This window comes from Oncorhynchus mykiss, chromosome 14, assembly GCF_013265735.2.
Source record: "Oncorhynchus mykiss isolate Arlee chromosome 14, USDA_OmykA_1.1, whole genome shotgun sequence".
Classification (NCBI taxonomy): domain Eukaryota; kingdom Metazoa; phylum Chordata; class Actinopteri; order Salmoniformes; family Salmonidae; genus Oncorhynchus; species Oncorhynchus mykiss.
In genome coordinates this window covers 23835650-23855906 of record NC_048578.1, presented here as the reverse complement: position 1 = coordinate 23855906, position 20257 = coordinate 23835650, and the positions used below count along the sequence as shown (strand labels likewise).

Sequence of the window (20257 nt, the reverse complement as noted above, 5' to 3'; positions counted from 1 at the left end):
GGCCCTGGGTAGATTATTTGATAGTTACATCATTATTTATTTATTTATTTGTTTATTGTTACATACACTGGATAGCGCGATTGTAACACATTTGGGCTCCCGAGTGGCGCATCGGTCCAGGGCACTGCATCTGAGTGGTTGAGGCGTCACTACAGACACACTGGTTCGGTTCCAGGCTGTATCACAACTGGCCGTGATTGGGAGTTCCATAGGGCGACGCACAGTTGGCTCAGCGTCGTCCGGGTTTGTCCGGAGAATTTGTTATTTTAACTGTCTAGTTAAATTAATAGTTAAATTAATAAAAAAATCATCGCGATATCAGGCAACTACAATTTCGTGGAAACCACCATACTCTCACGAGAGTAGCGTCACTCTACTTTTGTGTGTTGCCCAGGCGTTGTTGACGCCTGCCAGATCATGCAAAGTCTGGATAGGTATTTAACGTATCAGCTAAACACATATTTTTTTTTGTATTTTACCCCATTTTTCTCGCCAATTTCGATCTCGTCTCATAGCAATCTGTCAGTCTATGACACCGTCGATGACGTAGTACGCAACCATCGGTTAATACGTGCAACGTTTGAGCAGTGGACGCGACCTTTGTGTCAGTAGCTAACAGGTGCACGGAACTCAAAATGATCTGAGATATGCGGAGCAAATGTAACACAACAAGGTAAGGCCGTCCTGAAATAAATCAACATGTATTGACCGACTTCCTGACAACCAAAACGTGTAATGTATACGTAGGAAGACGCTTTACTTTAGCTAGCTAGCTAGCTTTTCCAAACCTGTTTGGTGGTGTCGCACCGGCGTCCGACGATGGCACTGGCTGGCTTTATCTGGCTTGCCAAGATCGAGTTAGCGAGCAGACTGCGAAGTATCCATCCGTTTTTATGAATTGATAGTACTGCCGTAAGATTGACCAGGTTTATAAGACGCTGTCAATGCAATGTCAAGTTATGTGTCATTTGAACTTCTGCCTGTTAACCTAGCTAACCAAGAACTAGCTAGCTAGCTTTACTAGCCGGTCAGATAATTTGGAACTGTGTTACTGTTATTGTAGCTAGCTGATCTGAGCCGGGAAATGAGGCGGTATTAGCTAACTAACGTTACAGCCAGGTCCAGAGAGTGTTCTAGGTGGTAGTTACATAATGATATCTTTGGGAGGAGAGTCGGTTTTTATAATTTTAACCCAACGTATATGGCTATGAAATTAGCTAGCTAACGAGGTGTGTGATGCCAGTTGTTTGGCCGCTCTCAACCGATGCTCACTAACAGTGCTGTCTTGTGATCACTCAAACAGCAAGTTCCAGCATTGCTATACGAAGCCCCGCAACGGCGAGGATGTTCACCGGCCTGGCACAGAGACCATGGCAAGTCTTCTGCAGGGTCTACCTGCAGCAAAGAGCCCCACTGTCACAACGAACCCCCAGGGTTGCCCGACCATGCCACGGTGAGGCTCACATGTTCAAGTCAATGCACTGTTTTATGCATCACGCTCTTTGTCAACTCTAAGTGTGTGTGTTGTGGACCTATGGAATAAACATGTTATAGCTAACACGCACACATTTCCCTACAGGGTGGCACAAGGTAGGGATGCACAATCTGTGGTTCAGCCATGACTTCCGTGTAGCCTCTCTAGCAACAGGCCAGGTCCAGTACTATTGTACCTCAGGCAGCAATAAGGATGGCCCCTCTCCTCCTCCAACACAAGGACCACCTACTACGGAGAAGGTGCTGGCTGGGGCATCACAAGCCTATTCAGACTCCCCAGGTAAGCGCCACTGTTTGTCCTGTGTTGGCAATACATACATGGGTGTGTTCACTAGGAACCAAACGGAAGCAAACTTGTTTCTACCTGTTGATAAAACATTTTGCTACTGTGCCACTAATAAATACACCCCCAGTATTCTGTTGAGGTGTAAGAACAGGGAAGTCTCTCTCCTTGAAGTCTTGCTACATCAAAATAGGAATGAAAAGTATGTCTTGGCCTCCCGAGTGGCGCAGCCGTCTAGGCGCTGCATCGCTAGAGGCGTTACTACAGACCCAGGTTCATTCCCGGGCTGTGCCGTGACTGGGAGTCCCATAGGCACACAATAGGCCCAGCATCATTCGGATCAGGGGAGGGTTTGGCCGGTAGGGCTTTACTTGACTCATCGTGCTCTAGAGACTCCTTGTAGCTGGCCGGATGTCTGCGGGCTGGCCCCCGGTCGCCAGTTGAACGGAGTTTCCTCCGACACATTGGTGTGGCTGGCTTCCGGGTTAAGCTGGTGGGTATTAAGGAGCGCAATTAGGCAGGTCATGTTTTGAAGGACGCTTGACTCCGCCTTTGCCTCTCCCGAACCCGTTGGGGAGTTGCAGCGTTGAGACAAGATCGCAAAATATAAGTATCAGTCTTTAGAATGTTGTTGAAACATGCTTGACCCTAACCCCTAAAGCAGCTGGAAGTACTTCTGGTAAGTAAGTCTTCAGATATTGTGTTGAGTTATGTTCTTAGCTACTCTATTTTAATTGGGAAATTCATTGCCACTGTTATATAATATATTTTTCTATCTCAGGTTCAGTAACCCCACAAGGTCTGACAAAAATGGAGACAATTCAAGTGAAAGTGCGGGCTGTCCTTAAGAAGAGGGACTATGGATCCAAGTACACCCAGAACAACTTTATCACTGCAGTGAGAGCTATGAATGAGTTCTGTCTCAAGCCAAGGTAAACCCTCTACAACTGTGAATTGAGACATTGAAGCATGACTGGATACAGGGCAAGTCAATCAAGGCAAAAGGATTGTTATCTTGAATGTTTTCTGTTGGTGCTTTGGTAATGTACACATTGAAGGAAGTTGTAGACATCCTTTTCTGTAACCAGTGTATTCCAGGCATACCAGTGCTGCTTAGCATTACAAGCGTCCACTGAGCTAATGGGAAACACACTGTTGTGATTATTACATTATGGGACGTTAACATGCCTGTGACTCAGTCATTGATGCAAATACTCTTAATATACTCAGCACACTGACTGTTAGTCTGTCCGTCTCTCTCTCTCGTGTGACCTCAGTGACCTGGTGCAGCTAAGAAAGATCCGTAGACGCAGCCCCCACGACGACACCGAGGCTTTCACTGTATTCCTGCGATCAGACGTGGAACTCAAGTTAGTACATTTTACTTTCCTTACTACTCAAAATCATGTCATTAAAAAGCTATTGTTGGCAGCAGCACAAATAGATATCAAGTGTTGGAATCATGCACTTTACAGTTGACCAGCACATTAGCAACCTTATGCCAATGTGACGCTATTAGGTAGACCATATTGTATACAATACGAAAGCTTTCCATCAAGCAGTTATTTTAATCTGACTTCCAGAGCTCTAGATGTGTGGGGAAGTCCTGAAGCCCTTGACAGAGAGCGGAAACTCAGGAAAGTGGAGGAGCGAGAGTACGAAGAGAGTAGGTGTCCTCCACCCTGCAAACACATTCTGTGACTTAACTGTACATTAATCGGAAGGATGTATAGACTTGCGCTGTTTATGATATGCTTTGTTTTATTTTTGTAACCCTGCCTAGTCTCTAATGGGTTGTATTCATTAGGCAACCGATTGAAGAAAACTGACTTGAAACAGGGAGGGGCGAGAAGGCTCATTTGAAGTTTTCTGTCCCATTCACAATTGCATCCCTTAGTGAATATGACCTGGGCTTAAGCTCAGATGGCTGCCTGGTTCTTTAGTGTTCTTGAGAGGAATCACTGAGTGTATGTTTCCTACAAGCTTGCACACGGCCTGTTTGAGGTCTCCTCACCCCCTTTTTATTGTGTCGTTCAGATATTTTCCGGAATCAGCAGTTGCTAAAGGAGTACAAAGATTTCTGGGGAAACACTAAGGTGAGTTTCGGCCCTATGTGACCTGAAGCAGTGTGGTGATGTTCCCTATGGAATGCCCTCAAGCTTAGCTAATATTAAAAGAGCAAATGTATCCATATTACACACTTTGACCAGAAATGTTCTGGTGGTCATTTGTGTAGATCTACCAAGATATCTTGAGGATAGAAACACAACTATCCACAATTTCTACTATATTAGCCATGTTATTTTTTCTTAGCTATACTAGCCACAACTAAATGGATGTACAGCCAGGATCTCCTGACCAGACTGCGTATGATAGACAGAGAAATGTCCACAGTACAGTAGTTACATGTCCTGCTGTCAATGACCTTCATGTCACCTTTGACCCTGTGTGGGGTTATTTAATCCACAAAGCCCTTTATCACTGCATTACATGACAATGTCATTCACACCGACTGTCATTGACACAGTGCCTCTGTATAGTGCCGGACTCCTTTACAGGACAATACTGCACCCCCCTAGCATGTGATGGTGCATTCTATAATGTGCTTATTTTTGTGTGCTAGAATATCATCTAAATATGCTAACTTTGATTTAGCTGGCAACTGTAGCCAGTATGAAGGGCTCTTATGGTAAAACGAAAGTTGTTTTTGCATTAATATGTCTTGATTACTTTTTTTGTACCATTTAGCTGAAAGGGTCAATTCTACATTAACCTAGATTTCAAAAGTGAATTTGATTTTAAAAAATGATTAAAAATGTTTTGTTTTTTTTCTTCCAGAATTGAATTAAAATGGAATTGACCCGATTTGTTTTTCCTAGAATAAGTCTGATATAGGTGAAATGTCTCCAGTAGGCTTGATCTCCCTTCTTCTCATGTCATGTAGCCCCGATCAGGCAGCAAGAGGGCAACATTTTCACAAGGGCCGGGGAAGGTGGTGATGGTGGCCATATGCATGTAAGTCTCCTTTCCCTCGTCTGTTTTCCCCTCCCGGCATAGTATCATTACTCTTTGTTTTTTACCCTACTGTGAAGTTGAGTCATGAAAACTCATAAAAACAACACAGAAATGGCTTATTATTCTTATGCATGCCAGAATTGTTTTAATGTAGTTACAGATTCAATTTCTTCATCCAGGGATTCAAATGTAAGTCAAGTACAAGTTGTTCAGGGGTAGTTTCTTACACCAGACACTGTCGGGCTATTGAGTTAGCAATCACATGAGGGACTCCACTAGGTCTGTTCACATTGACCCCCATGTCAGGCAGGAAGTACAGGAGTTAGCGTAATTCAATTACAAGACACGGTATGGGTCTTAAAGGGGCAATCTGCAGTTGCTACATACATTTTTTTTTAAACTTGGAAATGAATGAAATATATGCCCATTTGATTCTTGAAGAATATACGTAGCTTTAAATGCCTCATGAGTTTAGTTCAACTGTTTTTACCCTTTCAGAACCCAAAATATTACCTGGTTTTACTCCAATGTTTGTAAATGTAAACGCACTGTATAGCCTCACAACATGGTTAAAACTATTATTGTGATATTGTGGGTGGTCAGTCCTTGCATCCATAGCTCGGTCTATGATTTTCAGTGGTTACATTTCTCCAGGCCCATCCCTCAGCTTTTTACTGAAACGGGCAGAGTGACTGCTTTATCATTTCAATTAAGAATTCTAGCTTTAACTCTGTCTGCATACAGCCACTATCAAACGCGTTGATACATTCAGTTGGAAAATATGCTCGATCATGCAAAGAAAAGGTAGTCGAACAAAAAATGTTACAAACACTGGCAACCACCCTTTGAATTATATTGTAGGTTTATAAGACAGGGTGAACCTTTAGCTGCCCTGTTTGAGAACTATTATTTTCTTGATGTTTATACGTTGAAAGGTTGATTTGTTTTTCTCTGCCCTCAGTAATGGACTGAATTTCTTCTTCAAGCTTCTGGCTTGGGTGTACACTGGATCAGCCAGCATGTTCTCAGAGGCCATTCACTCCCTGGCTGACACCTGCAACCAGGTCAGATACAGTGGCTATGTCCAAATTATCTCTCCTTCCCACAGGGTGCATTTGGTCACTTCCCTTCGCTGATTTGAAAGGAAATGTCTGGTATTGGAAATATTGTAGAAACTTCTCACAATCCCATGCCTCGGTCAATCCACTGCTTTCAGATGTGTGGGGAGTAGTGTACAAGTGCGCACTCCAGGAGAAAGGAGATATTGTTGGGATGCACCCGCCATCCACAGACTACCAAGAAGTTCACATGTCGTCACATGCCCTTATATTGCAATTAGGGATGAGTTAGGACCAATTATATTAATACATAATTATATCTCTGTTTGCAGTAGATAACACCAGTATCCATGGTTAGTTGAAATGTATCATAGTCATCGTAAACGGTCTTCTATACAGTATATTGTGGAAAGGCAGCAGGTTCTGTTAACACCTATCACTCTCTCCTGCAGGCTCTTCTTGCAATCGGCATCAGCCAGTCTGTCCGCAACCCTGACGCTGTCCACCCGTGAGGAGCACACTACCGTTAATTATACTTATGGTGTTATTGTCTCGGTTCACCCTCTGCTTCAACGCATCTGTGGTGTCTGTCTTCCGGATGGGCTTGAGTGCAGATATAAAACAAACTCTGTTTTTCTTCCCTGATTTAAGGTACGGTTTCTCAAACATGCGCTACATCGCCTCTCTCATCAGTGGCGTAGGAATCTTCATGATGGGGGCGGGTCTCTCCTGGTACCATGGCATCATGGGACTGCTGCACCCACAGCCAATCGAGTCTCTGCTTTGGGTGAGTGGTGGCCTTATTGTTACTTTTATTTAATTTTTTTTTTATTTTACCTTTATTTAACTGGGCAAGTCAGTTAAGAACAAATTCTTATTTTCAATGACGGCCTAGTGGGTTAACTGCCTGTTCAGGGGCAGAACGACAGACTTGTACCTTGTCAGCTCGGGGGTTTGAACTTGCAACCAACACTCTAACCACTAGGCTACCCTGCCGTTACCTCGGCTGAGGGATCACTTTGGGCATGGCCATATGCAGAATCGTTAATCTTGATCACGCATAAATAAGTGGCTGTTTGGGATGCAAAATGTGTACAGTGATTCTGCACAATCCGATTGCTATGTACTCTATATCAAACATTCACATAGTCTTACTGAGTCACTGGACTGTGATTTTGGGGCACCGTCCCTCTTAATAGTTGGTTGGTTTTTGTCTCTTGCAGGCTTACTGTATCTTGGCAGGATCTCTGGTTTCAGAAGGAGGTAGGTTATGATCTGATGGTACCATCACCCTCTGGGGCCATATTTAACAAGTGTAGAATTGCAGTGCACCTTCCCATTCAACACATCTACTGCATTACATCCAATGCGGGCTATCAAGCATCTCCGAGTAGGATTGCTGACTTGGATTCAGTTTTTGTCTTTTAGATCACAAAGAAAAATATTATCTGGGTGGCTGATCTTAGATCAACACTCCTACTCTGAGATGCTTTTTATTTTTTAAATATATTTTACCCAATTTTTTTTTTTACCCAATTTCGTGGTTAGTAATTACTATCTTGTCTCATCGCTACAACTCCCGCACGGGCTCGGGAGAGATCAAGGTCGAAGCCGCACTGCTTCTTAACACAGAGCGCATCCAACCCGGAAGCCAGCCGCAACAATGTGTCGGAGGAAACCTGGCGACCTTGGTTAGCGTGCACTGCGCCCGGCCTGCCACAGGTGTCGCTGGTGCTCGATGAGACAATATCCCTACCGGCCAAACCCTCCCTAACCCGGACGACACTAGGCCAATTGTGCGTCACCCCACGGATCTCCCGGTCGCGGACGGCTGCGACAGAGCCCGGGCGCAAACCCAGAGTCTCTGGTGGCACAGCTAGTGCTGCGAGGCAGTGCCCTAGACCACTGCGCCACCCGGGAGTGCGGCTTTGACCTTGATAGCCCCTGATGTGTATATTTATTTATAATGGATGTAATGCACTATATATTGACTGGGAAGGTGCACTGTGACTTCTATGGAACCCATGGCCGTAATAATTCTTCTCCCTCCCTCTCAGCAACACTGCTAGTGGCCATCAATGAGATCAAAAAGAGTGCTGGCCAGCAAGGAGTGTCCTTCTACGAATATGGTTTGTACAATATTAATGTGTTTTGTTCCTTTTTATTTGATGTATGCATCAATGACTTGAGTATCACCCAAATGCTAATCTACCCAGAGTTCTTACATGACCCCTAACATTAAAGGGGCAACCAGCAGTTGCCACATCCATTTTTGGACTTATAAATATATACCCATTTATTCATGAAGAATATAACTTCTAAATGCCTCATGAGCTTCTTTCAACTCTCATACCCCACCAGAACCCAAAATATAAGCTTGTTTACTCCAAACATTTTTACACAAAATAAATGTAAGAAACACTAAACCGTGTTGAGGGGATACAAACTATAATTGGAATATCATGGATGGTCAGTCCTTGCATTCATGGCTGTCTACGAATTTGATTGGTTACATTACTCCAGCCCCAACCCTCAGCTTTTCACTGAAACGGGGGCAGGGACAATGCTTTTTTTATTTTTTATCCACTGCTCATGGTCCATCAATCCAGAAAATGTCAAGAACTTTGAAAGTTTCTTTAAGTGTAGTTAACCATCAAGCACTATGATGAAACTGGTTCTCATGAGGACCGCCACAGGAAAGGAAGACCCAGAATTACCTCTGCTGCAGAGGATAAGTTCATTAGAGTTAACTGCACCTCAGATTGCAGCCCAAATGAATGCTTCAAGTAACAGACTCAACTGTTCAGAGGAGACGGTGTAAATCATGTCTTCATGGTCGAATTACTACAAAGAAACCACTAAACGACACCAATAAGAAGACTTGCTTGGGAAAAGAAACACGAGCAATGGACATTCGATCGGTGGAGATCAGTCCTTTGGTATGAGTCCAAATTTGAGATTTTTGGTTCCAACCACCATGTCTTTGTGAGACGCAGAGTAGGTGAATTAATGATCTCCGAATGTGTGGTTCCCACCGTGAAGCATGGAGGTGTGATGGTGCTTTGCTGGTGACGGTCTGGGATTTATTTAGAATTCAAGGCACACATTACCAGCATGACAACCACAGCGATACTCCACCCCCTCTGGTGTGCGCTTAGTGGGACCGTCATTTGTTTTTCAACAGGACAATGACCAAACACACCTTCAGGCTGTGTAAGGGCTATTTGACTAAGAAGGAGTGATGGAGTGCTGCATCAGATGATCTGGCCTCCACAATCACCTAACCTCAACCCAATTGAGACTGTTTGGGATGAGTTGGACCGCAGAGTGAAGGAAAAACAGCCAACAAGTATTCAGCATATGTGAGAACTCCAAGACTGTTGGTAAAGTATTCCAGGTGAAGATGGTTGAGAGAATGCCAAGAGTGTGCAAAGCTGTCAAGGCAAAGGGTGGCTACTTTGAAGAATATAAAATATATTTAGATTTGTTTAACACTTTTTTTTTTTTTTGGTTAATACATACAGTCATGGCCAAAAGTTTGGAGAATGACTAATATTAATTTCCACAAAGTTTGCTGCTTCAGTGTCTTTAGATATTTTTGTTAGATGTTACTATGAAATGCTGAAGTATAATTACAAGCATTTCATAAGTGTCAAAGGCAATGACAATTACATGAAGGTGATGCAAAGAGTCGATTTGCAGTGTTGACCCTTTTTCAAGACCTCTGCAATCCGCCCTGGCATGCTGTCAATTAACTTCTGGGCCACATTCTGACTGGCAGCCCATTCTTGTATAACCAATGCTTGGAATTTGTGGGGTTTTGTTTGTCCACCTTCCTCTTGAGGATTGACCACGTTCTCAATGGGATTAAGGTCTGGGGAGTTTCCTGGCCATGGACTCAAAATATCAATGCTTTGTTCCCCGAGCCACTTAGTTATCACTTTTGCCTTATGGCAAGGTGCTCCATCATGCTGGAAAAGGCATTGTTTGTCACCAAACTGTTCCTGGATGGTTGGAAGAAGTTGCTCTCGGAATAAGTGTTGATTTCTTTATTCATGGCTGTGCTCTTAGGCAAAATTGTAAGTGAGCCCACTCCCTTGGCTGAGAAGCAACCCCACACATGAATGGTCTCAGGATGCTTTAATGTTGGCATGACACAGGACTAATGGTAGCGCTCACCTTGTCTTCTTCGGACAAGCTTTTTTCTAGATGCCCCAAACAATCGGAAAGGGGATGCATCAGAGAAAATGACTTTACCCCAGTCCCCAGCAGTCCAATCCCTGTACCGTTTGCAGAATATCAGTCTGTCCCTGATGTTTTTCCTGGAGGGAAGTGGCTTCTTTGCTGCCCTTCTTGACACCAGGCCATCCTCAAAGTCTTCGCCTCACTGTGTGTGCAGATGCACTCACACCTGCCTTCTGCCATTCCTGAGCAAGCGCTGTACTGGTGGTTCCCCGATCCCGCAGCTGAATCAACTTTAGGAGATGGTCCTGGTGCTTGCTGGACTTTCTTGGGCGCCCTGAAGCCTTCTTCACAACAATTGAACCGCTCTCCTTGAAGTTCTTGATGATCCGATAAATGGTTGATTTAGGTGCAATTTTACTGGCAGCAATAGCAAAGGGCCTGTGAAGCCTTTTTTTGTGCAAAACAATGATGACGGCATGTGTATCCTTGCAGGTAACCATGTTTGACAGAGGAAGAACAATGATTCCAAGCACCACCCTCCCTTTGAAGCTTCCAGTCTATTATTCGAACTCAATCAGCATGCCAGAGTGATCTCCAGCCTTGTCCTCGTCAACACTCACACCTGTGTTAACGAGAGATTCACTGACATGATGTCAGCTGGTCCTTTTGTGTCAGGGCTGAAATGCAGTAGAAATGTTTTGGGGGGATTTTGTTCATTTGCATGGCAAATAGGGACTTTGCAATTTATCTGATCACTTTTCATAACATTCTGGGGTATATGCAAATTGCTCTCATACAAGGCAGCAGACTTTGAAAATTCATATTTGTGTCATTCTCAAAACTTTTGGCCACGACTGTACATGATTCCGTGTGTTATTTCATAGTTTTGACTAGAGGTTGACCGATTTATGATTTTAACACCGATAGCGAATTATTGGAGGACCAAAAAAGCCGATACCGATTAATCGGTCAATTTTTTTATTTTTATGTATTTGTAAAAATGACAATTACAATACTGAATAAACACTTATTTTAACTTAATATAATACATCAACATCAATTTAGCCTCAAGTAAATAATGAAACATGTTCAATTTGGTTCAAATAATGCAAAAACAAAGTGTTGGAGAAGAGAGTAAAAGTGCAATATGTGCTATGTAAGAAAGCTAACGTTTCAGTTCCTTGCTCAGAACATGAGAACATATGAAAGCTGGTGGTTCCTTTTAACATGAGTCTTCAATATTCCCAGGTAAGTTTTAGGTTGTAGTTATTATAGGACTATTTCCCTCTACCATTTGTATTTCATATACAGTGCCTTGCGAAAGTATTCTGCCCCCTTGAACTTTGCGACCTTTTGCCACATTTCAGGCTTCAAACATAAAGATATAAAACTGTATTTTTTTGTGAAGAATCAACAACAAGTGGGACACAATCATGAAGTGGAACGACATTTATTGGATATTTCAAACTTTTTTAACAAATCAAAAACTGAAATATTGGGCGTGCAAAATTATTCAGCCCCCTTAAGTTAATACTTTGTAGCGCCACCTTTTGCTGCGATTACAGCTGTAAGTCGCTTGGTATGTCTCTATCAGTTTTGCACATCGAGAGACTGACATTTTTTCCCATTCCTCCTTGAAAAACAGCTCGAGCTCAGTGAGGTTGGATGGAGAGCATTTGTGAACAGCAGTTTTCAGTTCTTTCCACAGATTCTCGATTGGATTCAGGTCTGGACTTTGACTTGGCCATTAACACCTGGATATGTTTATTTTTGAACCATTCCATTGTAGATTTTGCTTTATGTTTTGGATCATTGTCTTGTTGGAAGACAAATCTCCGTCCCAGTCTCAGGTCTTTTGCAGACTCCAGGTTCTTCCAGAATGGTCCTGTATTTGGCTCCATCCATCTTCCCATCAATTTTAACCATCTTCCCTGTCCCTGCTGAAGAAAAGCAGGTCCAAACCATGATGCTGCCACCACCATGTTTGACAGTGGGGATGGTGTGTTCAGGGTGATGAGCTGTGTTGCTTTTACGCCAAACATAACATTTTGCATTGTTGCCAAAAAGTTTAATTTTGGTTTCATCTGACCAGAGCACCTTCTTCCACATGTTTGGTGTATCTCCCAGGTGGCTTGTGGCAAACTTTAAACGACACTTTTTATGGATATCTTTAAGAAATGGCTTTCTTCTTGCCACTCTTCCATAAAGGCCAGATTTGTGCAATATACGACTGATTGTTGTACTATGGACAGAGTCTCCCACCTCAGCTGTAGATCTCTGCAGTTCATCCAGAGTGATCATAGGCCTCTTGGCTGCATCTCTGATCAGTCTTCTCCTTGTATGAGCTGAAAGTTTAGAGGGACGTTCAGGTCTTGGTAGATTTGCAGTGGTCTGATACTCCTTCCATTTCAATATTATTGCTTGCACAGTGCTCCTTGGGATGTTTAAAGCTTGGGAAATCTTTTTGTATCTAAATCCGGCTTTAAACTTCTTCACAACAGTATCTCGGACCTGCCTGGTGTGTTCCTTGTTCTTCATGATGCTCTCTGCGCTTTTAACGGACCTCTGAGACTATCACAGTGCAGGTGCATTTATACGGAGACTTGATTACACACAGGTGGATTGTATTTATCATCATTAGTCATTTAGGTCAACATTGGATCATTCAGAGATCCTCACTGAACTTCTGGAGAGAGTTTGCTGCACTGAAAGTAAAGGGGCTGAATAATTTTACACGCCCAATTTTTCAGTTTTTGATTTGTTAAAAAAGTTTGAAATATCCAATAAATGTCGTTCCACTTCATGATTGTGTCCCACTTGTTGTTGATTCTTCACAAAAAAATACAGTTTTATATCTTTATGTTTGAAGCCTGAAATGTGGCAAAAGGTCGCAAAGTTCAAGGGAGCCGAATACTTTCGCAAGGCACTGTACCTTTGACTATTGGATGTTCTTATATTCACTTTAGTATTGCCAGTGTAACAGTATAGCTTCCGTCCCTCTCCTCACTCCTCCCTGGGCTCGAACCAGCAACACAACGACAATTAGCGCGTGCTAACTAGCTAGCCATTTCACTTCGGTTACACAAGCCTCATCTCGGGAGTTGATAGGCTTGAAGTCATAAACAGCGCAATGCTTGACGCACAACGAAGAGCTGCTGGCAAAACGCAACAAAGTGCTGTTTGAATGAATGTTTACCCGCCTGCTTCTGCCTACCACCGCTCAGTCAGATACTTAGATACTTGTATGCTCAGTCAGATTATATCCAACGCAGGACAAGCTAAATAATATATAGTAATATCATCACCCATGTGTAGTTAACTAGTGATTATGATTGTTTTTTATAAGATAGGCTTAATGCTAGCTAGCAACTTACCTTGGATTAATGCATTCGCGTAACTCCTTGTGGAGTGCAACGAGAGAGGCAGGTCGTTACTGCGTTGGACTAGTTAACTGTAAGGTTGCAAGATTGGGTCCCCCGAGCTGACAAGGTGAAAATCTCTCGTTCTGCCCCTGAACAAGGCAGTTAACCCACCGTTCCTAGGCAGTCATTGAAAATAAGAATGTGTTCTTAACTGACTTGCCTAGTTAAATAAAGATATATATTTAAAAAAGAATCGGCAAATCGGCGCCCAAAAATAATGATTTCCGATTGTTATGAAAACTTGAAATCGGCCCTAATTAATCGGCCATTCCGATTAATCGGTCGACCTCTAGTTTTGATGTCTTCACTATTATTCTACAATATAGTAAAAAATAAACCCTTGAATGATTTGATGTGTCCAATCTTTTGACTGGTACTGTATGTGCATCAGTAATTGTTGTGATTAGTAAGGCAGTATGTTTTGATGTGCAGTGATGCAGAGCCGAGACCCCAGCACTAACGTGGTGCTGCTGGAAGACTCTGCTGCCGTACTGGGAGTGATCATGGCCTCAAGCTGCATGGGGCTCACCTCGCTCACAGGTACACACACCCACCTACTCCGAGACCCTATTCATTCCCCCACGCATACATCCCCCACGCATACATTCCCCACTCATACAGGCACTCACACACGTCTTTTCCAGTAGGACAACTTTGTACAACTTGAGGTCACCAGTTACCCAGCTGTCTGAACTCTGGACAGTCAGACTTTATATTACCAGTAAACCAATGCTGTGTATTCTGAGTCCGAAATCTGTACATAGTACTAACATCCTATGTAGCCTTCAAATGCAGTAAAGATTACCTGGAACGCGTCCATAGTCAGACCGCAACACTGTATAGGGTACCATTTGGGACATAGACCAACTCTCTCTTTTTTTAAAATATTTTATATATATATATTTTGTTTTCTCATCGTGCCAGGTAACCCACTGTACGATAGCCTGGGCTCTCTGGGTGTGGGAACCCTCCTGGGGGCTGTGTCCGCCTTCCTCATCTACACCAACACTGAGGCCCTGCTGGGACGCTCCATCCAGGCCGAGCACGTACAGAAGCTCACGGAGTTCCTGGAGAACGACCCCGCCGTCAGGTCAGTAGCCCTGTTGGATGCTGATCATAGATCTATACCTAGGGGAATCTTCACCTTGGAGCGGCCCCCCCCAGGCCTCCATGTCCCCTGTCCCAGAGTTGTTTATTAACCACAAAACTAAATGCAAGCAGGTAGGGACTACCTGGAGTTTTCGATGAGAAATGCTCATTTTAGTTTTCCATTATGACCTTGTCTCTGTCCCTGTACCAGGGTTGTGTTCATAAAGTACTGAATGGAATAAAAACAGACTAAAACAGGGTAGGACAACCAATAAGAAGTAGGCCTACTAATTGTAATTTTCGACCTCAAAGCTTTCTAAAAAGTCTTCTGTCATGGTCCCCACACGATCCAGGCCTCAGTTCTCAGCACTGACATTATAGTCCAGGACAGGGTTTCACAAACTCCTCTGGGTGCATGTTTTTTTTGCCCTAGCACTGATTTCAAATAACCACCTCATCAAGCTTTGATTATTTGATTCAGCTGTGTATTGCTAGGGCAAAAACCAAAACGTACCCCCTGGGAGGCCCCAGGACCGAGTTTGGGAAAACATGGTCCAGGATCATGCTGTTCCAAAGCATCCATCATAAAGTATTTATTGCACTTGTACATGCTTTCCCGTACAGGAGGTCCGGGAGGGAAGTGTTGCCAATTTGCCAATGGGGCTTTATGTAAAGCTGTGAAATTGCCCCGTGGACTCACTTGGTGCTTTTCCATTGAGACTTACCCCTACACCAGTGGGCCGCCAGTGTTTTACCTTACTGTCAGCTCGCGTTGTGGTGTTTCCATCAGGAGTGTGACACAAAAGACTTGTGGCGAGCAGAAACAACAACCTCCGCATCATTCAAGACTGTTTCTTTGTGTGAAGTTGTTAATAGTTAGCCGTTGTTATGTAAATACAAGCTGAAAAGTCAGAGCAGGTCTGCTGGAGCCATGGCCAGAGAAAGAGAGCTGATTTAAGATCACAATGAATAAGATTGCAATGACAGAGGGGGACTTGATCCCACATCTGTACTCCTACTCTGAGATGCTTGATATATGCAGCCCCAGATATGTTCTTAATGTATTCATCTTATGGTTTGTCAGTGACCTTGCACAAAATAAATATTGCACAAGAGTTAGCTACTTAGCTAATTTACACCTGTGGTCCCTAATTTTTCTTTTATTTGTGCTATTTAACCCCCCCCCCCTCCTCCTTTGTCTTTACTGTGACCAGGGCGATCCACGATGTGAAGGCCACAGACCTGGGGCTGAGTAAAGTGCGCTTCAAGGCGGAGGTGGACTTTGACGGGCGGGTGGTGACCCGTTCCTACCTGGAGAAGCAGGACATCGAACAGATCCTCAACGTAAGGCTGACGCTAACAAGTGTTTCATTAAGGAGACAATTGCTTTTTAGCTTTCCTTCTGCTTTGGAAAGTTGGATGCCTGGATTACTAGGGTTGACAATCTGCATTGGTAGCCTTTGTACAATCCTTTTAAAGCTGCAATCTGGGATTTGTTTTTCAGCCAAACAGTAGCACTTCCACTTGTTTTGGTATACAGCCAAGGGCTGGGGAAATTAGTCTTTGTTTCAAACTGATTTAATACTTTTTATTTAAAGTGAATGAATATTGCTTAATGACACAACTCCCTGAATGTAACAGCACAAGCTATGATTATCTAGTCATGTGTGTCTTTGTTGTGGCTTGTAGGACATCCAGCAGGTGAAGACCACTGATGAGCTGGAGAACTTTATGCTGAAGCACGGCGAGAACATCATTGACACCCTGGGGGCCGAGGTGGACCGCCTGGAGAAAGAGCTCAAGGTAGAGAGGAGCTACACTCCCATTCTCTGTTCCATTCTCCCTCAGTGTGCACACGTTCAATCCCCGTTGTGAATTTAAAAAGTACTGGATTGGTGTAAGAAATATTGTGAACTCCCTCGAGCACATGCATACATCGAATCAATTCATGAAGAACCAATCCATTAATAAAGGAGGGTAAGGAAGTGCACAGTTCAGGGAAAAGGTTAGGGATTCAGAACCAAACAGGCCTGAGTACACTGTTGCAGCTTGTGGGGCTTGTTAAGTACAGCTCAACAATATTTCACATGAGACATCTTATATTAATTGTTAGTTGGTTATCAAAACCACAAATATGAACTCTAATGCATACTGTACTCTTATACATTGTCATCCAAGTTGATGGCTGCCATTCATTTAATAATTTTGTGGAAGATCTAATGCCTCCTGTTTCTTTGTCACTCAACAGCAACGTAACCCAGAGGTACGGCACGTAGACCTGGAGATTCTATAACACTACGGATCTACGCAGGGAAAGTTGTGCGACTGCAAGAAGGAACTAGAGAAATGTGGTTTTGAGGATAGCCAAGCCGACCTCTGCCTCCCGCTGTCTCCCATCCTCTCCAACTCATCTGAACAAGTCTTACTGTAGATTAGTCCTTTTTGGTAATTTATCAGGATCCCTATTAGCTGTTACAATAGCAGCAGCTACTCTTCCTGGGGTCCACAAGAAACATGACATAATACAGAACATTAATAGACAAGAACAGCTCAAGGACAGAACTACATAAGCAACAGACACGTGCTGGGACAGTGATTTAATTAGTTCCACTTCTTTCCATGTTGATTTGACCATGCCGTTACCAATGTTACGAAGTGTTTGTTCGAAAGCACAGAGGTATTAGAGACAGTGGCACACCTGGTGTGGCAGTGAACTGGGTTCAAAGCACGGATGTTCTGAAATTGGACTTGGCCGTGGTGTGTTTCACACACTGTAGCTGTACAGTTACCTTTTGAATATAGTTCTCGTGTTGACTTTTATTCATCTTTCCACAAGAACAAAAAAACAAGTCAGTTGAAAAATCATGTCTTTTGACTATTCAAACGGACCAGTATCAATAAGCAGTTATATACTGAATAAAAATATTAATGCAACAATTTCAACAGTTTACTGAGTTACAGTTCATATAAGGAACTCAGTCAATTGAAATAAATAAATTAGGCCCTAATATATGGATTTCACCTGTCTGGGAAATGTGGGCCTGGGACGACATAAGCACACCCACTGGGGAGCCTGGCCCAGCCAATCAGAATGAATCTTTCCCCACAAAAGGGCTTTGTTACTGATAAATACTCTTCAGTTTCATCTGGGTGGCTGGTCTGGGTGGTTTGGGTGGCTGGTCTCAGGTCTTCCCACATGTGAAGAAGCCGGATGTGGAGGTCCTGGGCGTACGTGTGTGGTTACACATGGTCTGCGGTTGTGAGGGCCGGTTGGAAGTACAGCCAAATTCTCTAAAATTACATTTGAGGTGGCTTATGGTAGAGAAATTAATATTTAAATCTCTGGCAACAACTCTGGTGGACATTCCTGCAGTCAGCATGTTCCCTTAACTTGAGACATCTGTGGCATTGTTGTGTGACAAAATGGCACATTTAAGTGGCCTGTTATTCCCAGCACAAGGTGCAGCTGTGTAATGATCATGCTGTTTAATCATCTTCTCGATATGCCACACCTCTCAGGTGTATGGATTATCTTGACAAAGGAGAAATGCTCACTAACCAGGATGTAAATACATTTGTGCACAACATTTGAGAGAAATAAGCTTTTTGTGCGTAGGGAACAATTCTGGGATCTTTTATTTCAGCTCATGAAACATGGACCTAACACTTTACATGTTGCGTTTATATTGTTGTTCATTATACATAAAGCTTATGAAGCTACATGGAACTGTGCTCCCTCTGCAAGTATTCCTTTATGAATACAAATAATTATTCAAGTACACAAAAAGCAGCAGAGAAGAGTTTATTTTCAGTATGTAGAGAAAGTCTTTTTTTTCCCCTTTTCTTATATTTTAGGTAATGTACCTATGAACGCTGCAAGATGGCATGTTCAGATCTCGCCGGTTCATTGAATGGAAATGTGCTTTAGTGATGACTAGCTTGCGTTATTACTATAACATGTTATTGGTAGCATAATACCATTGATGAAAGAAGAGTTGTTCAAAAGGGTTCTAAGAATTATTGATTTGAAATATTTAAAATAATTGAGTGAGATGACTGATCTTGAATCACACCAATGTTATGAAAATACTCTTGATACAGCTGTGGACCTCTGCGTGTTGTGAAATTCTGCAAACATGGGGACGGTCAGTTGTTTGCTCTGTCAGCAGATGACAGATTGGGTTTTTGCTCCAAAGATGAAGTGGTCTTCGGACAACCAGAGAGAGCGAACGTCCCCTCCTTTACCACTATAAATAATAGTAGGCTGTCGGTAGCCATTTTGTTTCTGAGCCTTATGTGAAATAAAACTCATGTTTTACCATGGACATTCTGTGTATAGACTAAGACAACGACAAATAAATAATATTAATGCTGACTATCCATAAAAGATTGATGTTTGTACAGCCATTGCCCCAACTTTGACCTTCCCAGCTTGATAGTTCTGCTCTGTGGGTGTAGTCAGTAAGTGAAATATTCAGAATGTTGCAGATAGAAATGTAATGAATAGAGCTGACATGATTCCTAATTCTATATGATGGAAAATCATTGCTCTCATATCATTAATTTCTCCCTGAATGTTCTGTAACATTTCACCTGCCTGAGAAGACCCATTGCATTCAATGACTGCTTTTCTTTGAAATCTGCGCTCATGTCTGTGTTGATGTAACGGACAGTCTAGCCAATGAACAAGTTACAGGGACACAGCTGTAAGCTTATACCCTAATGGTGAATATATACTCGGCTTTCTTTAGAGGTGGGCTGGAGTTGTTTCTAAATTTTGTCGGGGGTGAGGTGGATATATATATTTTTAAAGGTGTTCATTGATAATGTAAGATTTCCTTTGGTTATAGAACAGTGAAACTACTGCTGAAGGAGTTCAAATAAATCTTAATTTATGAGCATTTATCTTTTTTCTTAGAGTTGTTAGTATTGTTTAGTATTCCTTAAGACTGATGAATTACTCCTGTAATTATTTTGAATGGGGAGGACATAGTTCAACACAAGGAATGCCTGTCAATTTGGGAATCACAATTCCACACTATAGGTATTTGTCCACTTGGGAGACAGACTATAAATATCCTCCCTGTCTTCCCATTAGGTACCTTATTTTTTTCTATTGTGGGGCTCCACTATCTTAGTGGTGGGGCATGGTATGAGCGGATACTTACAGGGAGAACAGTATTGCAGTAATCTGCAAATGTATTTCCTATAGGCTGGTTTCCCAGACACAGATTAGGCTTCTTCTTGGACTAAGAAGCACTTTCATTGAAGAATCTCAGACTGGTCTCATAGACTAGATGTAACATAGTAAATGTAAATCTGGGACAGTCATTAGTACGATATTGTAAGATTGGTATTGTTATACAAAACCGATGGTTACTTAAGGCCCACCCTGTTCTGGATGGGTGAGGGTATATAACGTGAAGGTCTAGCAACCCAAAAGTTGCGAGTTCAAATCTCATCACGGACAATTTTAGTATTTGAGCTAATTAGCAACTTTTCAACTACTTGCTACTTAGCATGTTAGCTAACACTTCCCCTAACCTTAATCATTTTAGCTAACTCTTCCCCTAACCTTAACCATTTTAGCTACCTCCTAAACTTAACACTAACCCCTAACTCCTAACCTAGCTAAGGTTAGCCAGGTGGGTCGTACAATAGCAAAACGCATTGCAGTCTATTGTGCAGGACTTCGTACAGCCACAGCCCTA

General features: G+C 42.8%; 1 protein-coding gene across 1 annotated transcript; it reads left to right on the top strand.

Moving 5' to 3' along the window:
* Positions 1-396: 396 nt before the first annotated feature.
* Positions 397-19451, top strand: slc30a9 (solute carrier family 30 member 9). The gene is made up of 18 exons (XM_021561546.2): positions 397-673; positions 1304-1453; positions 1580-1774; positions 2559-2709; positions 3055-3147; positions 3361-3443; positions 3815-3873; positions 4722-4792; positions 5754-5856; positions 6303-6358; positions 6502-6637; positions 7074-7113; positions 7908-7979; positions 13890-13997; positions 14382-14547; positions 15761-15890; positions 16236-16349; positions 16795-19451. The coding sequence occupies exons 2-18, from the start codon at positions 1345-1347 to the stop codon at positions 16837-16839; spliced, it is 1731 nt and encodes a 576-aa protein (XP_021417221.1). The 5' UTR covers positions 397-673; positions 1304-1344; the 3' UTR covers positions 16840-19451.
* Positions 19452-20257: the final 806 nt, after the last annotated feature.

Excerpts from the sequence above, each read along its gene's own strand:
- slc30a9 (XM_021561546.2), top strand. The coding sequence starts at position 1,345 with ATGTTCACCGGCCTGGCACAGAGACCATGGCAAGTCTTCTGCAGGGTC. Across the intron at positions 7,980-13,889 it reads AGTGTCCTTCTACGAATATG|TGATGCAGAGCCGAGACCCC; the intron begins GTTTGTACAATA and ends TTTGATGTGCAG. Across the intron at positions 14,548-15,760 it reads GAGAACGACCCCGCCGTCAG|GGCGATCCACGATGTGAAGG; the intron begins GTCAGTAGCCCT and ends TACTGTGACCAG.